The sequence below is a fragment of the Rhinopithecus bieti genome, unplaced genomic scaffold (genome assembly GCF_001698545.2).
Source record: "Rhinopithecus bieti isolate Rb0 unplaced genomic scaffold, ASM169854v2 scaffold_18353, whole genome shotgun sequence".
Classification (NCBI taxonomy): domain Eukaryota; kingdom Metazoa; phylum Chordata; class Mammalia; order Primates; family Cercopithecidae; genus Rhinopithecus; species Rhinopithecus bieti.
The window spans coordinates 1,151,717-1,169,321 of record NW_016809465.1 but is presented as its reverse complement, the minus strand read 5'-3'; the positions used below and the strand labels follow the sequence as shown (position 1 = coordinate 1,169,321).

Sequence of the window (17,605 nt, the reverse complement as noted above, 5' to 3'; positions counted from 1 at the left end):
TCATTTTTTGAGCACTTCCGCATCTCTGGCACAACAGGTTCATCGTGTACTTTACGGCGCCAGCCCTGGTATCAGCCTTTTCTCCAGAGGTGGTGTCAAAAAGCCGTGGTTCCTTTTATTGGAGCATGGGATTTAGAAACAAGACGTGGGTGCTAGATGTACTACTGGTCTTTCATTGTTTGAGCCAGAAGAATTTAATATCTTCTTTTGCCATATATCAGCTAGAACTTACAAACCACTCCAAGTCTGGCTCCAGAAAACAGAATTTTTATTTCCTTTCTCAGTACTCTGAGTCAGAATGACCCACTTGCTTTGTCCAGAGACTCGTCACACTGAAACTATTTTCCATTTGAGACCCTCCAGGAGGAAAGCCATCCTCACACGCATGCAGTACAAACCAGTGTCCTCCAGGGTCCGCTGCGCTACGGCCACCGCAGCGACAGAGCCTTCCTCAAACCTGGAGTGACTGCCACACTTTGCAAGGACACCGTAGAGGGGGCACGTCCGCGCTCCAACTTCCTCCCGACGCAGCCTCTGATTGGCTCCTGGGCTTATAAGAAACGCGTGAAAGAGCAGCTGCCGCGGGCAGAAACTTGCCGGAGGTCTCTGGGTGGCATCGCCCTTTCCTCTTTGCCAACCCGCTGGCGAGCCGAGCCGGGGGAAGATGAGGTCGTCCTGTGTCCTGCTCACCGCCCTGGTGGCGCTGGCCGCCTATTACGTGTACATCCCGCTGCCCGGCTCTGTGTCCGACCCCTGGAAGCTGATGCTGCTGGACGCCACTTTCCGGGGTGCACAGCAAGTGGTGAGGTGCAGCCCAGCGCTGTTTCTCTCTTCCTCCTCTTACGCAATATTTGAAGGGGATACAAAATTCCTCCGCCGGTTTCGACGAAAACGCAGGTTTTTCCTAATGCATTGAGACTATCGCTTTTTAAGGTGGTCCAATCGGGAATTTTCAGGGTATCGCATTCGCCTCCTTGCTAGCAGCGGGCTAGATCTACATTTCCCCGTCTGCCTTTGTGACAGGGAAGAAGTGCTTGAATAGAATATGACAACTGTTTAAACCTTCATCTGTCCTAAATATCTTCCTCTTCCTTGGTTTGCAACGTCAAAAGGCAAATCCTTCAGCATTTTATAAACCATCTTTCCCCACACTGTCGTTCTCCCATAGGGGCCGGCAGAGAGTGAGTTAAATGTTTTTAGGACAGCTCAGGAAAAGCAGGCTCTGGTTCCTGGGAATGCAGCCCCCTTAGAAGCAGAAGCAGGCAAGGGCAGTCTCCCATTGTCCCCAGGCTGTGGAGCGCTCCGTTTCGGGACACAGCAGGCAGGGCTCTCCATCCAAGCACTTGAGGAGCCGTAGGGATTTCTCGTTTCACCCGAGGCAGATCTCAGTTCAGCCCAAGAAAGGGGGGGAGGCTGGGACTGGCCGAAAGAGATGGTTGAGGAGGGGCGTTGTCACCCAATGAGGTCAGGTTTCTCAGCTCAAGGCCCAAGAACGTGTGAACTGGGAGGGTCTGGGTGGTCTGAAAGGGACGGTGGGGAGGAGGGCAGGCCAGCCCTGGTTGTGCATGATGCATGTTTTCTGCTTGCCCTACAGCATTTATTTTATGTCCTTGGCTGTCAGATAACCTTTTCCTGAGTGAGGTTACCTGCCTTAACCTCACTTCTCTGAGGGTAGCATTTCTCTCCACTGTATCATGGGTGTGTGTTCATTCCTCCCATGGACAGGAAAATGTAACTGTCTCTGGTTTATTCCATGGTAAGAGGCATTATTTTTAGTGTCAGAGAATCTAAAATCTAAACTACAGTCTGCAGCCAAGGCTGAGCCCTCTGATTGGACAGTATTTCTGAGCAGCCTGCTCTATCTAAACTCTAACCTTCTCCAAAACTAAGCCTCCTCCCTCCTCACAACCTTGGGCTTTAATCTCAGAATATTTTTATAAACTCCTTCTTTCAGAAATGACAACTAGAGAAAGAGGAAAAAAATCATTTCAACCTGAGAAAGCTGATTTTTAAAAAATCATGATTTTTCCCAGAGGGTTTATATTCCTATTCCCTGTCCATTCACTATGTGTAGAATTACATAATCTGTGGGGCTTTATCCTGTGAAAAGTCCCCTTACTAGGGTATTGTAGCTATTGTAGCACATTCCTAACATGGATTTGCTTTTCCTGAATTCAGCCACATTCTCATCTCCAAAGCTCTTTTTCTCACTTACGAAAGGTCTATGAAACTATAGACCTCTGCCCCCCTTCCTTTCCTCCTGCTTCCTATAATGTTGACATGGTGAAAATGATCATCCCCTTCTTTAGCACTGGTGTCAATAAAGTCAGTCTTGGTGTAGGAAGCCCTGCAATCCCTCTCCTCCCCCATGAAATTATGTAATTTGAAAGTAATACCCTTCAAAGATTGAGGAACAGTGATGTTTACTTGGTGTTTACCTGGGTGGGTTAATGGTCTTCTACAATAGCTTAAACATAGGAAAACAGGAAAAAGTCAAACTCCTATATTGGCTGCAGAGATTATTCTTAGTTTTCAGGTCACCAAAGAAGTCTTCTCCATCATAAGTAATCTTGGACAAGCTAGGTTTGGAGAAAAGCTTTTCTTTCCCAGCTAAGCTTGCCAACCCGTCAAGGACAAGGCTGTGTAAGGTCCTCCGCAGAGTATACCCTCAGGTGGCGCTTGAGAATGATAGTGGGTGTAACCTGAAGTCAGTAAAAGATGAGGTAACCAGTGTTCTCACCTGACACTGTGGCTCAGGAGTGGATTTGCAGAGAAATGGCTCTTACCACTTCTCTTCTAAATTGTGAAATATCAGAAAGATCGTTATTCAGATGGAAACATATTCTACCCAATAAAGCAATTTACCAGTGTCACCTCAAATCTTCCTGAGCTTTCCCTGTAAAATAGGGCAATATCTACCTTGTAGGTTTGCTGTAAGGTCTAGTAATGTATTTAAGTGCCTGGTACTTGTAGTGAGTCTTCTAGTTGTCCCAAAGGGTTCATTGTGGATTGTGGGAACATCTGTAAGAATGCTCACCTTTTTTGAAGCAATAAAATAAATATAAACTGGAAATAATTTATATAGTTGAAACCTGGAGCGCTACTACTAAATTGCATGGTGTCATGGCCTGGCGCAGTGGCTTGCACCTGTAATCCCAGCACTTTGGGAGACCAAGGCAGGTAGATCACGAGGTCAGGAGTTCGAGACCAGCAGCCTCGCCAACATAATGAAACCTCGTCTCTACTAAAAATACAAAAAATTAGCCAGGCCTGGTGGCAGTTGCCTGTAGTCCCAGCTACTTGGGAGACTGAGGCAGGAGAATCGCTTGAATCCAGGAGGCGGAGGTTGCGGTGAGTTGAAATCATGCCACTGCACTCCAGCCTGGGCAACAAGAGTGAAACTCTGTCTCAAATCAATAAATAAGTAAATAAATAGCATGGCGTCAACCTCGTTACTCAAATAATTTTAGTTTGAATTGATTGGCTCAATTACAAAATCTATTGAAGCTGTTTGAGAGATTAAGTTCAGCCTGTTTCCTAACACAGCGTCAGCCGCCTACCATCAAGAAATGTGAATGTTATTCTGTTGTCATTGGCAAATACTTCACCCTTTACTACTCTTTATCTCCGTTATCTTGTGCAGTGAGTCAGATTATTGAGATTATGTTCATTGCACTTTTCTTCGTTGGGGTTCCCCCATAGTCCCTAAGGAGAAGCTGCTTAGGATCTCTCTGACTCATCTCAAACACAAATGCTGTTAGAATCACCTAAGAACTGTTTAAAACAAAACTAAACAAACAAACAAACAAAAAACACTTGATGCTCAGGTTACACCACATACCAAACTTACTTAGAATCTCTGGGAGATGAATGTTCTTAGCAGTGTTTAAGAAAAGTTCCGGCCGGGCGCAGTGGCTCACGCCTGTAATCCCAGCACTTTGGGAGTCCAAGGCAGGTGGATCACGAGACCATCCTGGCTAATACGATGAAACCCCGTCTCTACTGAAAATACAAAAAAATTAGCCTGGCGTGGTGGCGGGTGCCTGCAGTCCCAGCTACTCGGGAGGCTGAGGCAGGAGAACGGTGTGAACCCGGGAGGCGGAGGTTGCAGTGAGCCAAGATCGCCACTGCACTCCAGCCTGGGCAAACAGTGCGAGACTCCGTCTCAATAATAATAATAATAATAATAATAATAATAATAATAATAGAAAAGTTCCCCACATGATCTTAATTGCAGCAAAACTTGAGAACCAATGCTCTATAAGATAAAAGGCATTGCTGTTGTAGACAATATATTTTCCTTAAACTGCATGTTATATTGCATACGTGTTGCTGGAAATGAGCCCCTTTGCATTAGCATGGATTAGTTCATCAGATTAGTTGATGCTTTGGCCCTAAGGGGATAAAATACTAGCTAGGCAAATTTCAGTGTTATAGCAAAGCCACCAGAAGACGTGAGCAGTGGAAAAGCACAAACAAAAGTAGCTCTGGGAAGGGCAGAGGTGTAATTTAGATGACCAGGCAGCAGGAGACTAGAGGAACAAAAGAAGAGAGTCTGGGGAAGTCCTGAAGGCTGATTTCCAAATGCTATGCAGACAGATTTTTTTTTTTTTAATGGTAATCTCAGTGCAGGTTAAAATACTGAGAAGTGTACACTGCTGGAGAAAATGTATGTTAGAACCACGTTTTTGTAGAACGGTTTGGCAATATCCATCAGAAGCCTTAGCAGTGTGTTTATTTTTTGACCCTGTAATCCCTCTAAGACGGAATTTATGGTAAGTAATGATGGATATAGGCGAACCTCTAGCTATAAAGATGGAAACATTTTACAGGATTAAAAAACTTGTTCATCAGCACCATAAGACAAAGATAAAAAAAACCAAAAACTTGTTGAACTAGTCTAAAAGCACTGCCACTTATAATAAACGTGAAGGAAAATTCAGCAATCTTTTTTTCTTTTATTTGCAGCACCATTTCAACGAATGAAGGCCGGGCATGGTGGCTCATGCCTGGAATCCTAGCACTTTGGGAGGCCAAGGCGGGCAGATTACCTGAGGTCAGGAGTTCAAGACCAGCCTGGCCAATATGATATGGTGAAACCCTATCTCTACTAAAAAATACAAAAAATTAGGCGGGTGCAGTGGCGCGTGCCTGTAATTCCACTTACTTGGGAGGCTGAGGTACCACTGCATTCTAGCCTGGGCTACAGAGTGAGACTTCATCTCAAAAAAAAAAAAGAAAAAATTTAAGAGCAGTAAAAGACTAAATAATGGTAAATTCATATTTGGGGATACTAGGCAGTTAAAAAAATTTAGGTTGTAAAATGTTTAATGACTTGCAAAAGATGTGTACTATGTGTTAAGCAGGAAAAGGCTACAAAATAGCGTATACACTATTTATATATCAAAACATGTATCTATGTTTGTATAGAAAAAGCAGAAAGATATAATTTAAAATACGATTTTTTCTTCTGGGACATAAGGTTGTGTCTTCAGTTTTCATATTGGTATATTCTAGATTTTCTACAATGAACATGTAGTAATAAATTATTTTAAAACTTCTTTTATCCAGGCATGGTAGCTCATGCCTGTAACCCCAGCACTTTGGGAGACTGTTGCACCAAACCCCCATTAACGTCAGTAGTGAAGGCACCAGGTTGAAGAGGCTGAAGAAGATTCCCAGAGCCTGCAGACAAGACATGTTTTTTGTTGTTGTTGAGATGGAGTCTCACTCTGTCACCCAGGCTGGAGTGCAGTGGCATGATCTCAGCTCACTGCAACCTCCACCTCTGGGTTCAAGTGATTCTCATGCCTTAGCCTCCGGAGTAGCTGGGATTACAGGTGTATACCACCATGCCTGGCTAATTGTTGTACTTTTTTAGTAAGGTTGGGGTTTCGCCATGTTGGCCAGGCTGGTTTTGAACTCCTGACCTCAGGTGATACACCAGCCTTGGCCTCCTAAAATGCTGGGATTCCAGGCATGAGCCACTGTGCCCAGCCAAAACATAGGGTTTTATTAGGGGCTTACAAACAAGGGAAGGAGTTCAGTGGTGATGGGCTGGACAGAAGAACTACTTTATATATAGAAATGGGCCATTGGCAGCAGGCTGGACAACATATCTGTCTTTCTGCAGTACAGTGGTGGCAGGCAGGGCAGGAAAACCACAACTGCCTGCAAACATGCAGTTTACATAGCATTGTCACTTGATGTCCTCCCCCTAATGAGTTCCACCTGGCAACCTTCATTTAACCCAAAACTCAGGGCCCTGATCCCCTGTACACCCAATGTTCCATGGTGGGGATTACTCACATGTTTATCATAGATAAGGAAAAAATCACTGGGTTGGGCACTTGGGGACTCCCTAGCTCAGAACACACATTTAGGTGTGTCAGTCCTACAGGGTCATTCTCAGAATGTGCTTAGGTTATTGCTATCAGCTGAGTTTACAGAGGCTGAGGTGCAAGAATCACTTGAGGTCAGGAGTTCGAGAGCAGCCTGGGCAACATAGTGAGACGGTGCCAGCCTCCCCATCTCTACAAAAAAATGTATTAAAAAAATAACTTTTCCCCCCAGGGATAATTTTTCTATTTCTAAAGTGGAATTGATGTGTGTACGCATATCAATGTATATTTTAGTATTTGCTTTATGAGGAAAACCGAATTTCTTTTAAAAAGACTTTACTGGATCCCCTGATATAGGTATCATAGTGGCATGCTTTGTGCTCAGTTACCTAGACTTAACATGAATTGAAATCCTGTGTGAAGCTTTGGGGAGACACTAAAGTGACCTAGAAGAAACCACAGTCTAGTAGGATGGAGAAGTCATGTTAATATATAGCTATTAAAAAGCTCAGAGCTGAGAGGTGTAGAACAGGTGTAGTTACAAAATCTCATAGGAGGGAGTTTAGAATGTATAGTTTAGAAGAGTGATAAACTCTTCTAAAGAGTGATCCTGCTGCTTTGGCTTCCCAGAGTGCTGGGATCACAGGCATGAGCCACCGTGCCTACCTGTAATTGAATTTTCAAGTGAAAAACCGGACTATATTGCCTGCCTAATCTAAGGTGCGTCATATTATGAAATTTTAACAAGCTCTTTTTCAGTGTTTAATAAAATTAAAACCCTGGAAGTCGTCACTTATTAAATGAACACCAAGGCGAGGAGCTGCTCTGGCAAAACAGAAATGTGTAAGGCAGATACCTAAACTTGAGAAGCTTGCAGTCAAGTGGGGGATGATAAACCAACTGCCAGTGTTAAGGTGGGCACTTGAGTGATGGAAGGAAAATGTGACTAAAGGTAATAATGGTGTCCCAAGGGAGCTTGGAGCATGAGCCTGGCTTGTCTTGATTATTCTCTAACTTCCTACTGCTTATACTATGAATCTTTTCAGTGACATAATGTAAAAGAAGTGCTGAAATAGGTATTTGTGCTGCGTGTTCCCCTGTTTCTTATGGGTGACAGTGCTTTTGGACTAGTTGATCAAGGATTTTTATCATGCCAAATGTCCCCAAAGTTGTTGAGACTTAATGTCACCTCACCTGAATTCTCTGTGCACGATGTGCTTTTGGGCTGTGTGGGTGTGGTTTAAATGACAGCTCAGCTGGAAACTGCAGAATTCCAACGTGCTAACCTCTTTCATAACAGTTTTGAACTGGAATATTTACTATTGTCAGGTAAATTTAACTTTAAAACATCAGTAAATAATGATTGTCCAGAAATTGTGATGATGCCTGTTTCTTCATGCACATTGTAACTTCACTAACCACAATTTTTAGCTGGTTTGCTAGGATTTTTCTTTAAACATATGGCAGCAAAAGGTTTTAAGAATAATGTCAGGGGCATTATTTAATCAGTATTAGTTCTGACAGGTGAACAGCCTGAGTTGGTCTCTGCAGATAGTACCTATGAAAAATTAAGATCAGATTGATTCAGCTACCAGGTGTGTAAGATAATGCCCAATTTATAGTTTCCTTTTTATTTTTTCTGGCACTTCTACAAATATAGCCCTAAGCATAGAAATACCCTCATTATTTCAATGGGACATCCTATCTCTACCATGCAATTTGAGCTTGATCTGAGACATTTCTATGAAGTGTGAAAGTACAGTTAATCATTCTTAAATGTTCGTTTTATGCACAATTGCTTCTTTTAAAATAACATATATTTACTTTTTTTTTTGAGATGGAGTTTCACTCTGTCACCCAGGCGGGAGTGCAATGGTGCCATCTGGGCTCACTGCAACCTCCACCTCCCAGGTTCAAGCAATTCTCCCGCCTGAGCCTCCCGAGTAGCTGGGATTACAGGCACCTGCCATCATGCCCAGCTATTTTTTTTTTTTTTTTTTTTTTTTTTTTTTTTTTTGTATTTTTGTAGGGACAGGGTTTCACCATGTTGGCCAGGCTGGTCTCGAACTGCTGGCCTTAGGTGATCCAACCACCTCGGCCTTCTAAAGTGCTGGGATTACAGGTGTAAGCCACCACGCCAAGCCATATTTACTTTTTAAAAGAAAATATGTAACACCACAAATATGTGTCATCCTTCTGCAGGGGGCATGCTGGTCCTCTCTGAATTGTTCTGATTTTAGTATATATGCTGCTGAAGTGAGCACCATGTATTTATTTTTGCTGCCAAATGAAATTATGTGGGAACTGTCTACCACTTCTCCTTCATTTTATGTTTGTATAGAATGAAGAAATGTAATTGACTTTATTTTATTTTTTTTACCTTTTATTTTTTTTTTAGAGACAAGGTCTCGCTCTGTCACCCAGGTGGGGATGCAGTGGTGTGATCACAGCTCACTGCAACCTTGAACTTCTGGGCTCAAGGGATCCTCTTGCCTCAGCCTCTTGAGTAGCTGGGACTACAGGTGCGTGCCACCATGCCTGGCTCTTTTTTTTTTTTTTCTTTTTTAGGAAAGACAAAGTCTTGCTATGTTGCCCAGGCTGTTCTCAAACTCCTGGGCTCAAGTGATCCTCCCACTTTGGCTTCCCAAAGTGCTGGGATCACAGGCATGAGTCACCATGCTTACCTGTAATTGAATTTTCAAGTGAAAAACTGGACTATATTGCCTGCCTAATCAAAGGTGTCTCATCATATGAAATTTTAACAAGCTGTCTTTCAGTGTTTAATAAAATGAAAACCCTAGAAGTCATCACGTATTAAATAAACGTTAACTGAACACAAAGGCAAGGGGCTGGTCTGGCAAAACAGAAATGTGTAAGGCAGATACCTAATCTTGAGAAGCTTACAGTCAAGTGAGGGGTGATAAACCAACTGCCAGTGATAAGATGGGTGCTTGAATGATGGAAGGAGAATTATGATAGAGGCATCTGTGGGTTGCTGCAAGAGTCTTGGAAAAAACATCTAAAGTGGACCTGGGCACTGGGGAAACGTGTCTAATCTGAGATGTCAAGGTTGAGTGCTTACAGTAAAAATAACATCTATTGAGCATATAGTGAGCATTTACTTTGTGGCAGATACTGTGCTATGTGCTTTGTGTGCAGTTAGTTTAGCCCATGGTAATACAATCAGGCAGGTGTTCTTAATGTGACAAAGGAGGAGACTGAAATGCAAAGAAAAGTGACTTGCTTAAGGTGACACAGTTTATATGACTGAATTCAGTTCCAGCCTGTGTTACTCCTGAACTCAGGAGTTTAGATTTGTGCTAGATTTCCTTATAATAGAAACCAGAGAAGAGATGGGTGAAAGGGGCATTCCAGCCAGAAGCAGCAGTATGTGAAGGTTCTAGTGGGAGAGGATGGTATAGCTGAGGAACTACAAGTGGTTTAGACTGACTGAAGCTTCAAGTTCAAAGGTTAGAGAGGGAGGCAGAAGGGAAGCACCAGTCAGGTGAGGAAGAGCTCTGTGGACAAGAAAGGAGCAAGTGAAAGTCTTCTAGCAGAGAAGTCACATGCTCAAAACTGTGTTTTAGAATAGTCCTTCACAGTGGCAGTGTAGACACTGGAATGTAAGAAAGCAAAAGTGGGCCAGGCGCGGTGGCTCACGCCTGTAATCCCAGCACTTTTGGAGGCTTAGGCAGGCGGATCACAAGGTCACGAGTTTGAGACCAGCCATGGCCCGTATGGTGAAACCCCGTCTCTACTAAATATATATATATATGTTAAAAAACTAGCTGGGCGTGGTGGCGTGCGCCTGTAGTGCCAGCTGCTCAGGAGGCTGAGGCAGGAGAATCGCTTGAACCCGGGAGGTGGAGGTTGCAGTGAACCAAGATTGCGCCACTGCACTCCAGCCTGGGCAATACAGGGAGACTCCATCTTAAAAAAAAAAAAAAAAAGGCAAAAGACCGTTTAGGAAGTGCTAATTCAGGTGAGAGCATGAACTAATGAAGTGGGACTGATTTGGAAGACAGCTGATCAGAGCTGCTGTTGGAGGGGAGAGTATGGAGCAGTGGAGAGGAAGGAGTCAAAGATGACTCCTGGGACAGATTCTGGAATAGTTGGGTGAATGGGGACCATGACCCTGATTTGGGAGCAAGAGCAGACCTAGGGGTGAAGGTATACAGTTTGGGACCCTGTTTTGAAATGTCAGCTGACTAGTCAAGGATAGCTGTTCATAAACAGCTGCATATACAGATCCAGAGCTCAGGAGACAGAGCTGGGCTGGTGATACGGATTTGGGAGTGGTCGGCAAATGGATAGTGGCAGAAGTAGTTGAAACAAAGGTGTTTGGAGTGAGAGAAAGATCTGGGGGATTCTACCAAGGGTGCCCCTGAGGGACACCAGTGACAAGTGGAAAAAGAGGCTATCCCTGAAAGAAATGAGACCTTAAAGAACATAACTTTTTAGCATACCTCATATTTATAAAGTACTTTAGATTTTATGAAGGTTTTTACTAATATCACCTCTTTTCATTTTTTCAATAAATGACTCGTTGCCATTGTTATTTCCATTTGTCAGCTAAGGGAACTTGAGGTTCAGAAAGAGTCAAGGACATCATCAAGATCATATGATCAGGGCCAGGCACAGTGGCTCACACCTGTAATCCCAAGGCAGGAGGCCCCTTGAGGCCAGGAGTTCAAGACCAACCTTGGCAACAAAGTAAGACTGTCTCTGCAAAAAATAATTAGCTGGATGTGGTGGCACATAATCTCAGCTACTGGGGAGAATGAGGACCTCTTGAGCGTAGGAGGTAAAGGCTGTGGTGTATGATCACACCACTACACTCTAGCCTGGGTGACAGAGCAAGACCCTGTCTCTTAAAAAAAATTTTTTTTTAAAACCTGTGATCGGTTGTACTGGCGAAATGGGAACTACAATAGAAATTCATGGTCCCTTAGTTTCATGCCCTCCCTGCTGGGCTATGCTGTGAGGACACTCATGATAACTTAGTCACTAGTGAATTTTTTGTCCTGATTTCTTTATTTTTTTGAGCTCCCACAATTAATCTACATCAGTGCTTCTTACTATTTTTCGTGTCAGAAACAGTTACATTTGTGTTGTATACTGGGGATTCTGGAAGCAATTTTCGGGGAATCTGTATGAGCTTGAATAACAGAATTCACAAGATTTATAAAGAGTTACACAAATGGTTCTCAAATAGAATGCCAACTCTGATGCCAACTATTCAACTCTGTATAGTTAGACAAAATGGCTTTAAGTTTTTACCTCTATAAAATATTTAAACATTGATAGCTAGTGCCCCACCTGTAATCCATTTGTAGAATACCTGTTGGGAAGCTCACCTTTCCCTGGTTTGTAACTTTTAAAATGTATGTCTATTATCATTGATATTAAACACAGATAGATAGTCCCCAAGTTACATGTATTTAGGTAGCCATATAATTTATTGTCCAAACCAGGACATCTTTGAGAGTAGCAGTGACTGTTATTAATAATCATGCTAGGTCAACAGTGTTTTTTTTCTTTGTTTTGGGACAGGGTCTCTGTGGCACAGGCTGCGGTGCAGTGGCATGATCTTGGCTCACTGCAACCTCTGCCTCCCCAGGTTCAAGCAATCTTCCCACCTCAGCCTCCCAGGTAGCTGGGACCACAGGCACGCACCACCATGCCCAGCTGATTTTTGTATTTTTTGTAGAGACGAGGTCTCCCTATATTGCCAGGGTGGGTCTTAAACTCCTGGGTTCAAGTGATTCTCCTGCCTCAGCCTCCCAAAGTGCTGGGATTATGGGTATGAGGCACCATGCCTGGCTCAGGACAATGGTTTTAAACCTGAATGATTCTCAGTCGAACCAGGACGGATGCTCAGGCTGCATTTATTTGACTTGCACACATTAGGCCTAATCACGTCAAGGTTGTGAAATGATCCCTTGTTACCAACCCTGAGTGCTCCAGTCTGACTGTTAATCCTCCAGTTGCCACTCCTCCACCCCACCCACACTTCCTATCTCCTGTAGAATAAAAGTGCTAAGTTCTCTGGCTGGCACTTGGTGCTTGCTACAACCTGGCACCATTTTGCTGACTGCAGCCTCACTGTGTCATAGATGACAGTTTAGCTCGTGAATCTGCTTACGCTTCTCCTGTTGTCTCCTCTGTCCCAGATGCCCTCCCACCCTTTTACTTTGGCCAATATCCCACACATCTTTCAATACCAACTCAGAAATCGTCTCTTTTGAGAACTTCCCCATCTCCTTCCCTCTCACTGCCCTGCCTCCGCCTTAATTTCTTTCTCAACACTCTGCTAGCGTTTTGTTTTTCTTTTATGGCCCTTAGATGTTGCTTATGTTGCTACTTATGTACAGGCTCCCCCACCAAATCATAAATTTTCTCACCTATCATAGACATAATTTTCCTCTTACTGCTTTAGGACTTTTGTTTTTGTTTGAAAACCATTCGTGATAGAGAAACTAAAGAGAAATTAGGAATTCATGGTTCTGCTTCCATTATCACTGTGTTACTGCGTCTGTCACATGGGGCAGGCCCTGTGCTTCCACGTGCTTCTGACTCTTGAACGTAGACAAAAATGGTTTTGTGTTGTCCTTTGCAACTGTGTTTTGCAAGCCTCGCTGTTTTCTGGGTTTCTAACTTCCTCATGTTTTAATAGATTTTTGCTTGTTTTCAAATTTGTTGTGAATTATGTGTCTGTTTCTAACGAAATGTTAGTTATAGGTCATCTCCTTAAAAGAACACTGGGGATTTTCTTTTTTTTTATTTTATTTATTTATTTTTATTATACTTCAAGTTCTAGGGTACATGTGCATAACGTGCAGTTTGTTAGCATATGTATACTTGTGCCATGTTGGTGTGCTGCACCCATCAACAGGTCGACAGCACCCATCAATTCATCATTTTATATCATGTTAACTCCAGTGCAATCCCTCCCCCTCCCCCCTCCCCATGATAGGCCCCAGTGTGTGATGTTCCCCTTCCGAGTCCAAGTGATCTCCATGTTCAGGTCCCACCTATGGGAGGTGGGGAGAACATGCGGTTGTTTGTTTTTCTTCTCTTGTGACAGTTTGCCTAAGAATGAATGGTTTCAGCTGCATCCTGTCCCTAACAAAGGAACGCAAACTCATCCTTTTTTATGGCTGCATGAGTATTCCATGGGTGATATGTGCCGACATTTTTTTCCTTAATCCAGTCGGTAACAGATGGACATTTGGGTTGATTCCAGTTCTTGCGTATTGTGAATAGTGCCGCAATATCATACGTGGTGCATGTTCTTGTGTAGTAGAATAATTTATAATCTTTGGGTATATAACCAGTAGTGGGATGGCTGGTCATAATGGTAACATCCTAGTTCCTAAGATCCTTGAGGAATTTGCCATACTGTTTTCATAATGGTTGAACTAGTTTACAATCCCACTAACATTGGTAAAAGTGTTCCTAATTTCTCAACTCCTCTCCAACACCTGTTGTTTCTGATTTTTTAATGATTGCCATTCTAACTGGTGTGAGATGGTATCTCATTGGTGGTGTTTTTGATTGCATCTCTCTGATGCGAGTGATGATGGAGCTATTTTTTCATGTGTCCCTGTTGCTGTATAAATGTTCTTCTTTTGAGAAATGTCTGTTCATATCTTTGCCCACTTTTTGATGGGGGGTTGTTTGTTTTTTTCTTGATATTGTTTGAGTTCCTTTGTAGATTCTGGATATTACCCCTTGTCAGATGAGTAAGAATTGGCAAAAATTTTCTCCATTCTGTAGGGTGCCCTGTTCACTCCTGGTCATCTTGCCCTTCTTTTTTCCCCTTGAATAGGATAGTTGATGAAACCCCATGAGAGACTAAGACCCTTTTCTGAGCTGCCTGTCCCATGAATGTTGTCCCTAGCCCTGAGACTCAAAACTATCTTTCTTTGAACTCTTTGAAATCTACTGTTTTAAAAGTGGAAGATGTTTATCTCACTGTTTCTGGGTATATGCATCATTTCCAAGGTAAAGTCACTGTTGTCCCCCAAGTTTCAGTCACTGTCCATTTCACTGGCCTGCACACAGTTCTTCCTTGTTGTGTGAGAGCCAAGGCCAAACAGCAATTATCCAGGCTTCCTTAACTTTTCTTTGCAAAGCAATCAATTCCGTGCTTTTAGAGGCCCCAAGGTGCAGGCTCACAGCTTGTAATCCCAGCATTTTGGGAGGCTGAGGCAGGTGTATCACCTGAGATCAGGAGTTCAGAGACCAGCTGGCCAACATGGTGAAACCCCGTCTCTAAAACTAAAAAATACAAAAATTAGCCCGGGCCGTGGTGGGCGGGTGCCTGTAATCCCAGCTACTCGGGAGGCTGAGGTAGGGAAGAATCGCTTGAACCTGGAGGCGGAGCTTGCAGTGAGCTTGAGAATCACGCACTGTACTCCAACCTGGGTGACAGAGTTGGAGACTCCATCTCAAAAAAAAAAAAAAAATTCTGCTTTTAGAATGATCAGCTTTTACAATAAAGATGCTGGCAGGGGCCGGGCCGCGGATGGCTCAAGCCTGTAATCCCAGCACTTTGGGGAGGCCGAGACGGGCGGATCACGAAGGTCATGGAGATCGAGACCATCCTGACTAACACGGTGAAACCCTGTCTCTAACTAAAAAAATACAAAAATTAGCCGGCGGGTGGCGGGCGCCTGTAGTCCTCAGCTACCGGGAGGCTGAGGCAAGAGAATGGCGTGAACCCGGGAGGCGGAGCTTGCAGTGAGGGAGATCGCGCCAGCCGCACTCCAGCCTGGGCGACAGAGCGAGACTCCGTCTCAAAAAAAAAAGATTGCTGGCGGATATCTACATAGTAATAGATGCATTTGCAGAATTATAAACACAACCACTTTATAAAATAGTAGTTAATGTTCTCATTTGATAGGAAAGGAAATAGAGGCTCAACAAAGTTCAGTAACTTGTTCAGAGACATGGGCCTGCTTAGTGAAGTTGGCTGTGAACAAGGTCTGCTGGACCCCATAGCTCTTTCAGCTGTATTCAGCAGTCTCCTGTTATGGTCGTTCAATCTTCTATCTTCCCCTTCTCCCTCTTCTCCCTCCACTCTCAGCTCTTTTGTGGCTAGTTGTATGATCCACATTAAGAATGCATCACATAGGGAAAAAGTGTATTATGTGTTTACAAATTTTAGTCCTGGAGGTTGCTAATACTGTTTTTTAAAAAAGAAACTTGAGACAAAATGTGTAACAGTTTGAGCCAAGAGAGCTGTACTCTGCAGGGTGAACAGCAAGATTCTATAGACCAAACACCAAGAGAGGTAGAGAAAGTACTTGATTGGCTACAGCTAGGCATTTTGCCTTATTTGGATATGATCCAGTGGCTAGAGGTCAGTTAGTGGTTTCTGATAGGTTAAGCTTAAGTTTTATTTTACTGTTTATGTTGAATTGGGTTTTGGCCTGCTTACCTAGGGGCTCTAGTTAAAATGACAACCTCAGGCCAATGGCCTCAGTATTTGCTTTAAAGATGTATATTGGCTGGGTGCTGTGGCTCACACCTGTAACCCTAGCACTTTTGGAGGCCAAGGCGGGTGGATTGCCTGAGCTCAAGAGTTCGAGACCAGCCTGGGCAACATGGCAAAACCCCGTCTATGCTGAAAAAAAAAAAAAAATACAAAAAATTAGCTGGGTGTGGTGGGGCACCTGTAGTCCCAGCTACTCGGGAGGCTGAGGCACAAGAATCGCTTGAACCCAGGGGGCACAGGTTGCAGTGAGCCGAGATCACACCATTGTATTCCAGCCTGGATGACAGAGTGAGACTCTGTCCAAAAAAGAAAAAAGATATATATTACCTATTGAATAGGGCCCTATGGTTCAATAAGCTAAGTGTAACAGAGTTAATCAGGATTTCTTTTTTAACTGTATAACCTTTGAGAACTCTGTGCTAACATGTATTTTGAATCTTACAGAGAGTGTACAATGAATCCCAAATTTAATTGACTACAGATCTCTTATTTCACAAAACACCTCATGAAACTGAGGGTATGTTTACCAAACATTGGGGAGCATTTTCATAGTGTTTAAGAGCATGGACTTTGGGATTGGGGAGACTTGTGTTAAAATCCTGGTTTTGAGCTATCCTAGCTGTGTGACCTTGAACAGAGAACATAACCTAAGGGTTTGCTGATCTAGCAAGTGATTAAAATGCTCAGTCTGGAAAGTTATGAAGGTTGCACAAGATGTGAATAAAGTCTTGTTTGTTGTCATCATCATCAAACATTAGTTAATATGTAAAGCACTTGGACCAGTACCTGGCACACGAGAAATACGTTTAGTCCAAATCTGATTTTTGTCAGTTGTCTGCACTAAACTACAATGGTAATTTCTTTTTCTCTCTTATTGTCACCATTGTTCTTGCCAATCTGCTATTGCTTTCAGGTTTGGGGATTTCTATACAGATATAGATTTATTATTATTATTATTATTATTATTATTATTATTACTATTATTATGTTTTGAGACGGAGCCTCGCTCTGTCACCCAGGCTGGAGTGCAGTGGCGTGATCTCAGCTCAGTGCAAGCTCCACCTCCTGAGTTCACACCATTCTCTGCCTCAGGCTTCCGAGTAGCTGGGACTACAGGCGCCAGCCACCACGCCCGGCTAACTTTTTGTATTTTTAGTAGAGACGGGGTTTCACCTTGTTAGCCAGGATGGTCTCGATCTCCTGACCTTGTGATTGCCCGTCTTGGCCTCCCAAAGTACTGGGATACAGGCATGAGCCACCGTGCCTGGCCTAGGTGTAGAGCTTCTTAACATGTACTGCTGTTGGTTATGGCTATTAGGTTTAAATCCTGGCTTTAGCACTTGTGACTAGTTGGGCAGGTTATTTAACATCTGTAAGTGTTAGTTTCTTATCTGTGAACATGAAGATAATGACAGTACCTCCTTCAAGGCATATAAGGATTAAATGTAATTGTGTATATGAGTTTCTTTTTTTTTTTTAATTTTTTAAATTTTTTTTATTTTTTTATTTTTATTATACTTTACGTTCTAGGGTACATGTGCATAACGTGCAGGTTTGTTACATATGTATATTTGTGCCATGTTGGTGTGCTGCACCCATCAACTCGTCAGCACCCATCAATTCATCATTTATATCATGTATAACTCCCCGATGCAATCCCTCCCCCCTCCCCCCTCCCCATGATAGGCCCCAGTGTGTGATGTTCCCCTTCCCGAGTCCAAGTGATCTCATTGTTCAGTTCCCACCTATGAGTGAGAACATG

General features: G+C 43.3%; 1 protein-coding gene across 1 annotated transcript in view; it reads left to right on the top strand.

Moving 5' to 3' along the window:
• The first annotated feature begins 224 nt into the window (after positions 1-224).
• The window catches only part of NCEH1 (neutral cholesterol ester hydrolase 1), an 82,521-nt gene continuing 65,140 nt past the window's right edge, over positions 225-17,605 (top strand). The window contains exon 1 of the mRNA XM_017889483.1: positions 225-802. Coding sequence (XP_017744972.1) covers positions 665-802 — 138 coding nt within the window. The 5' untranslated portion in view covers positions 225-664. The remainder of the gene's footprint in view (positions 803-17,605) is intronic.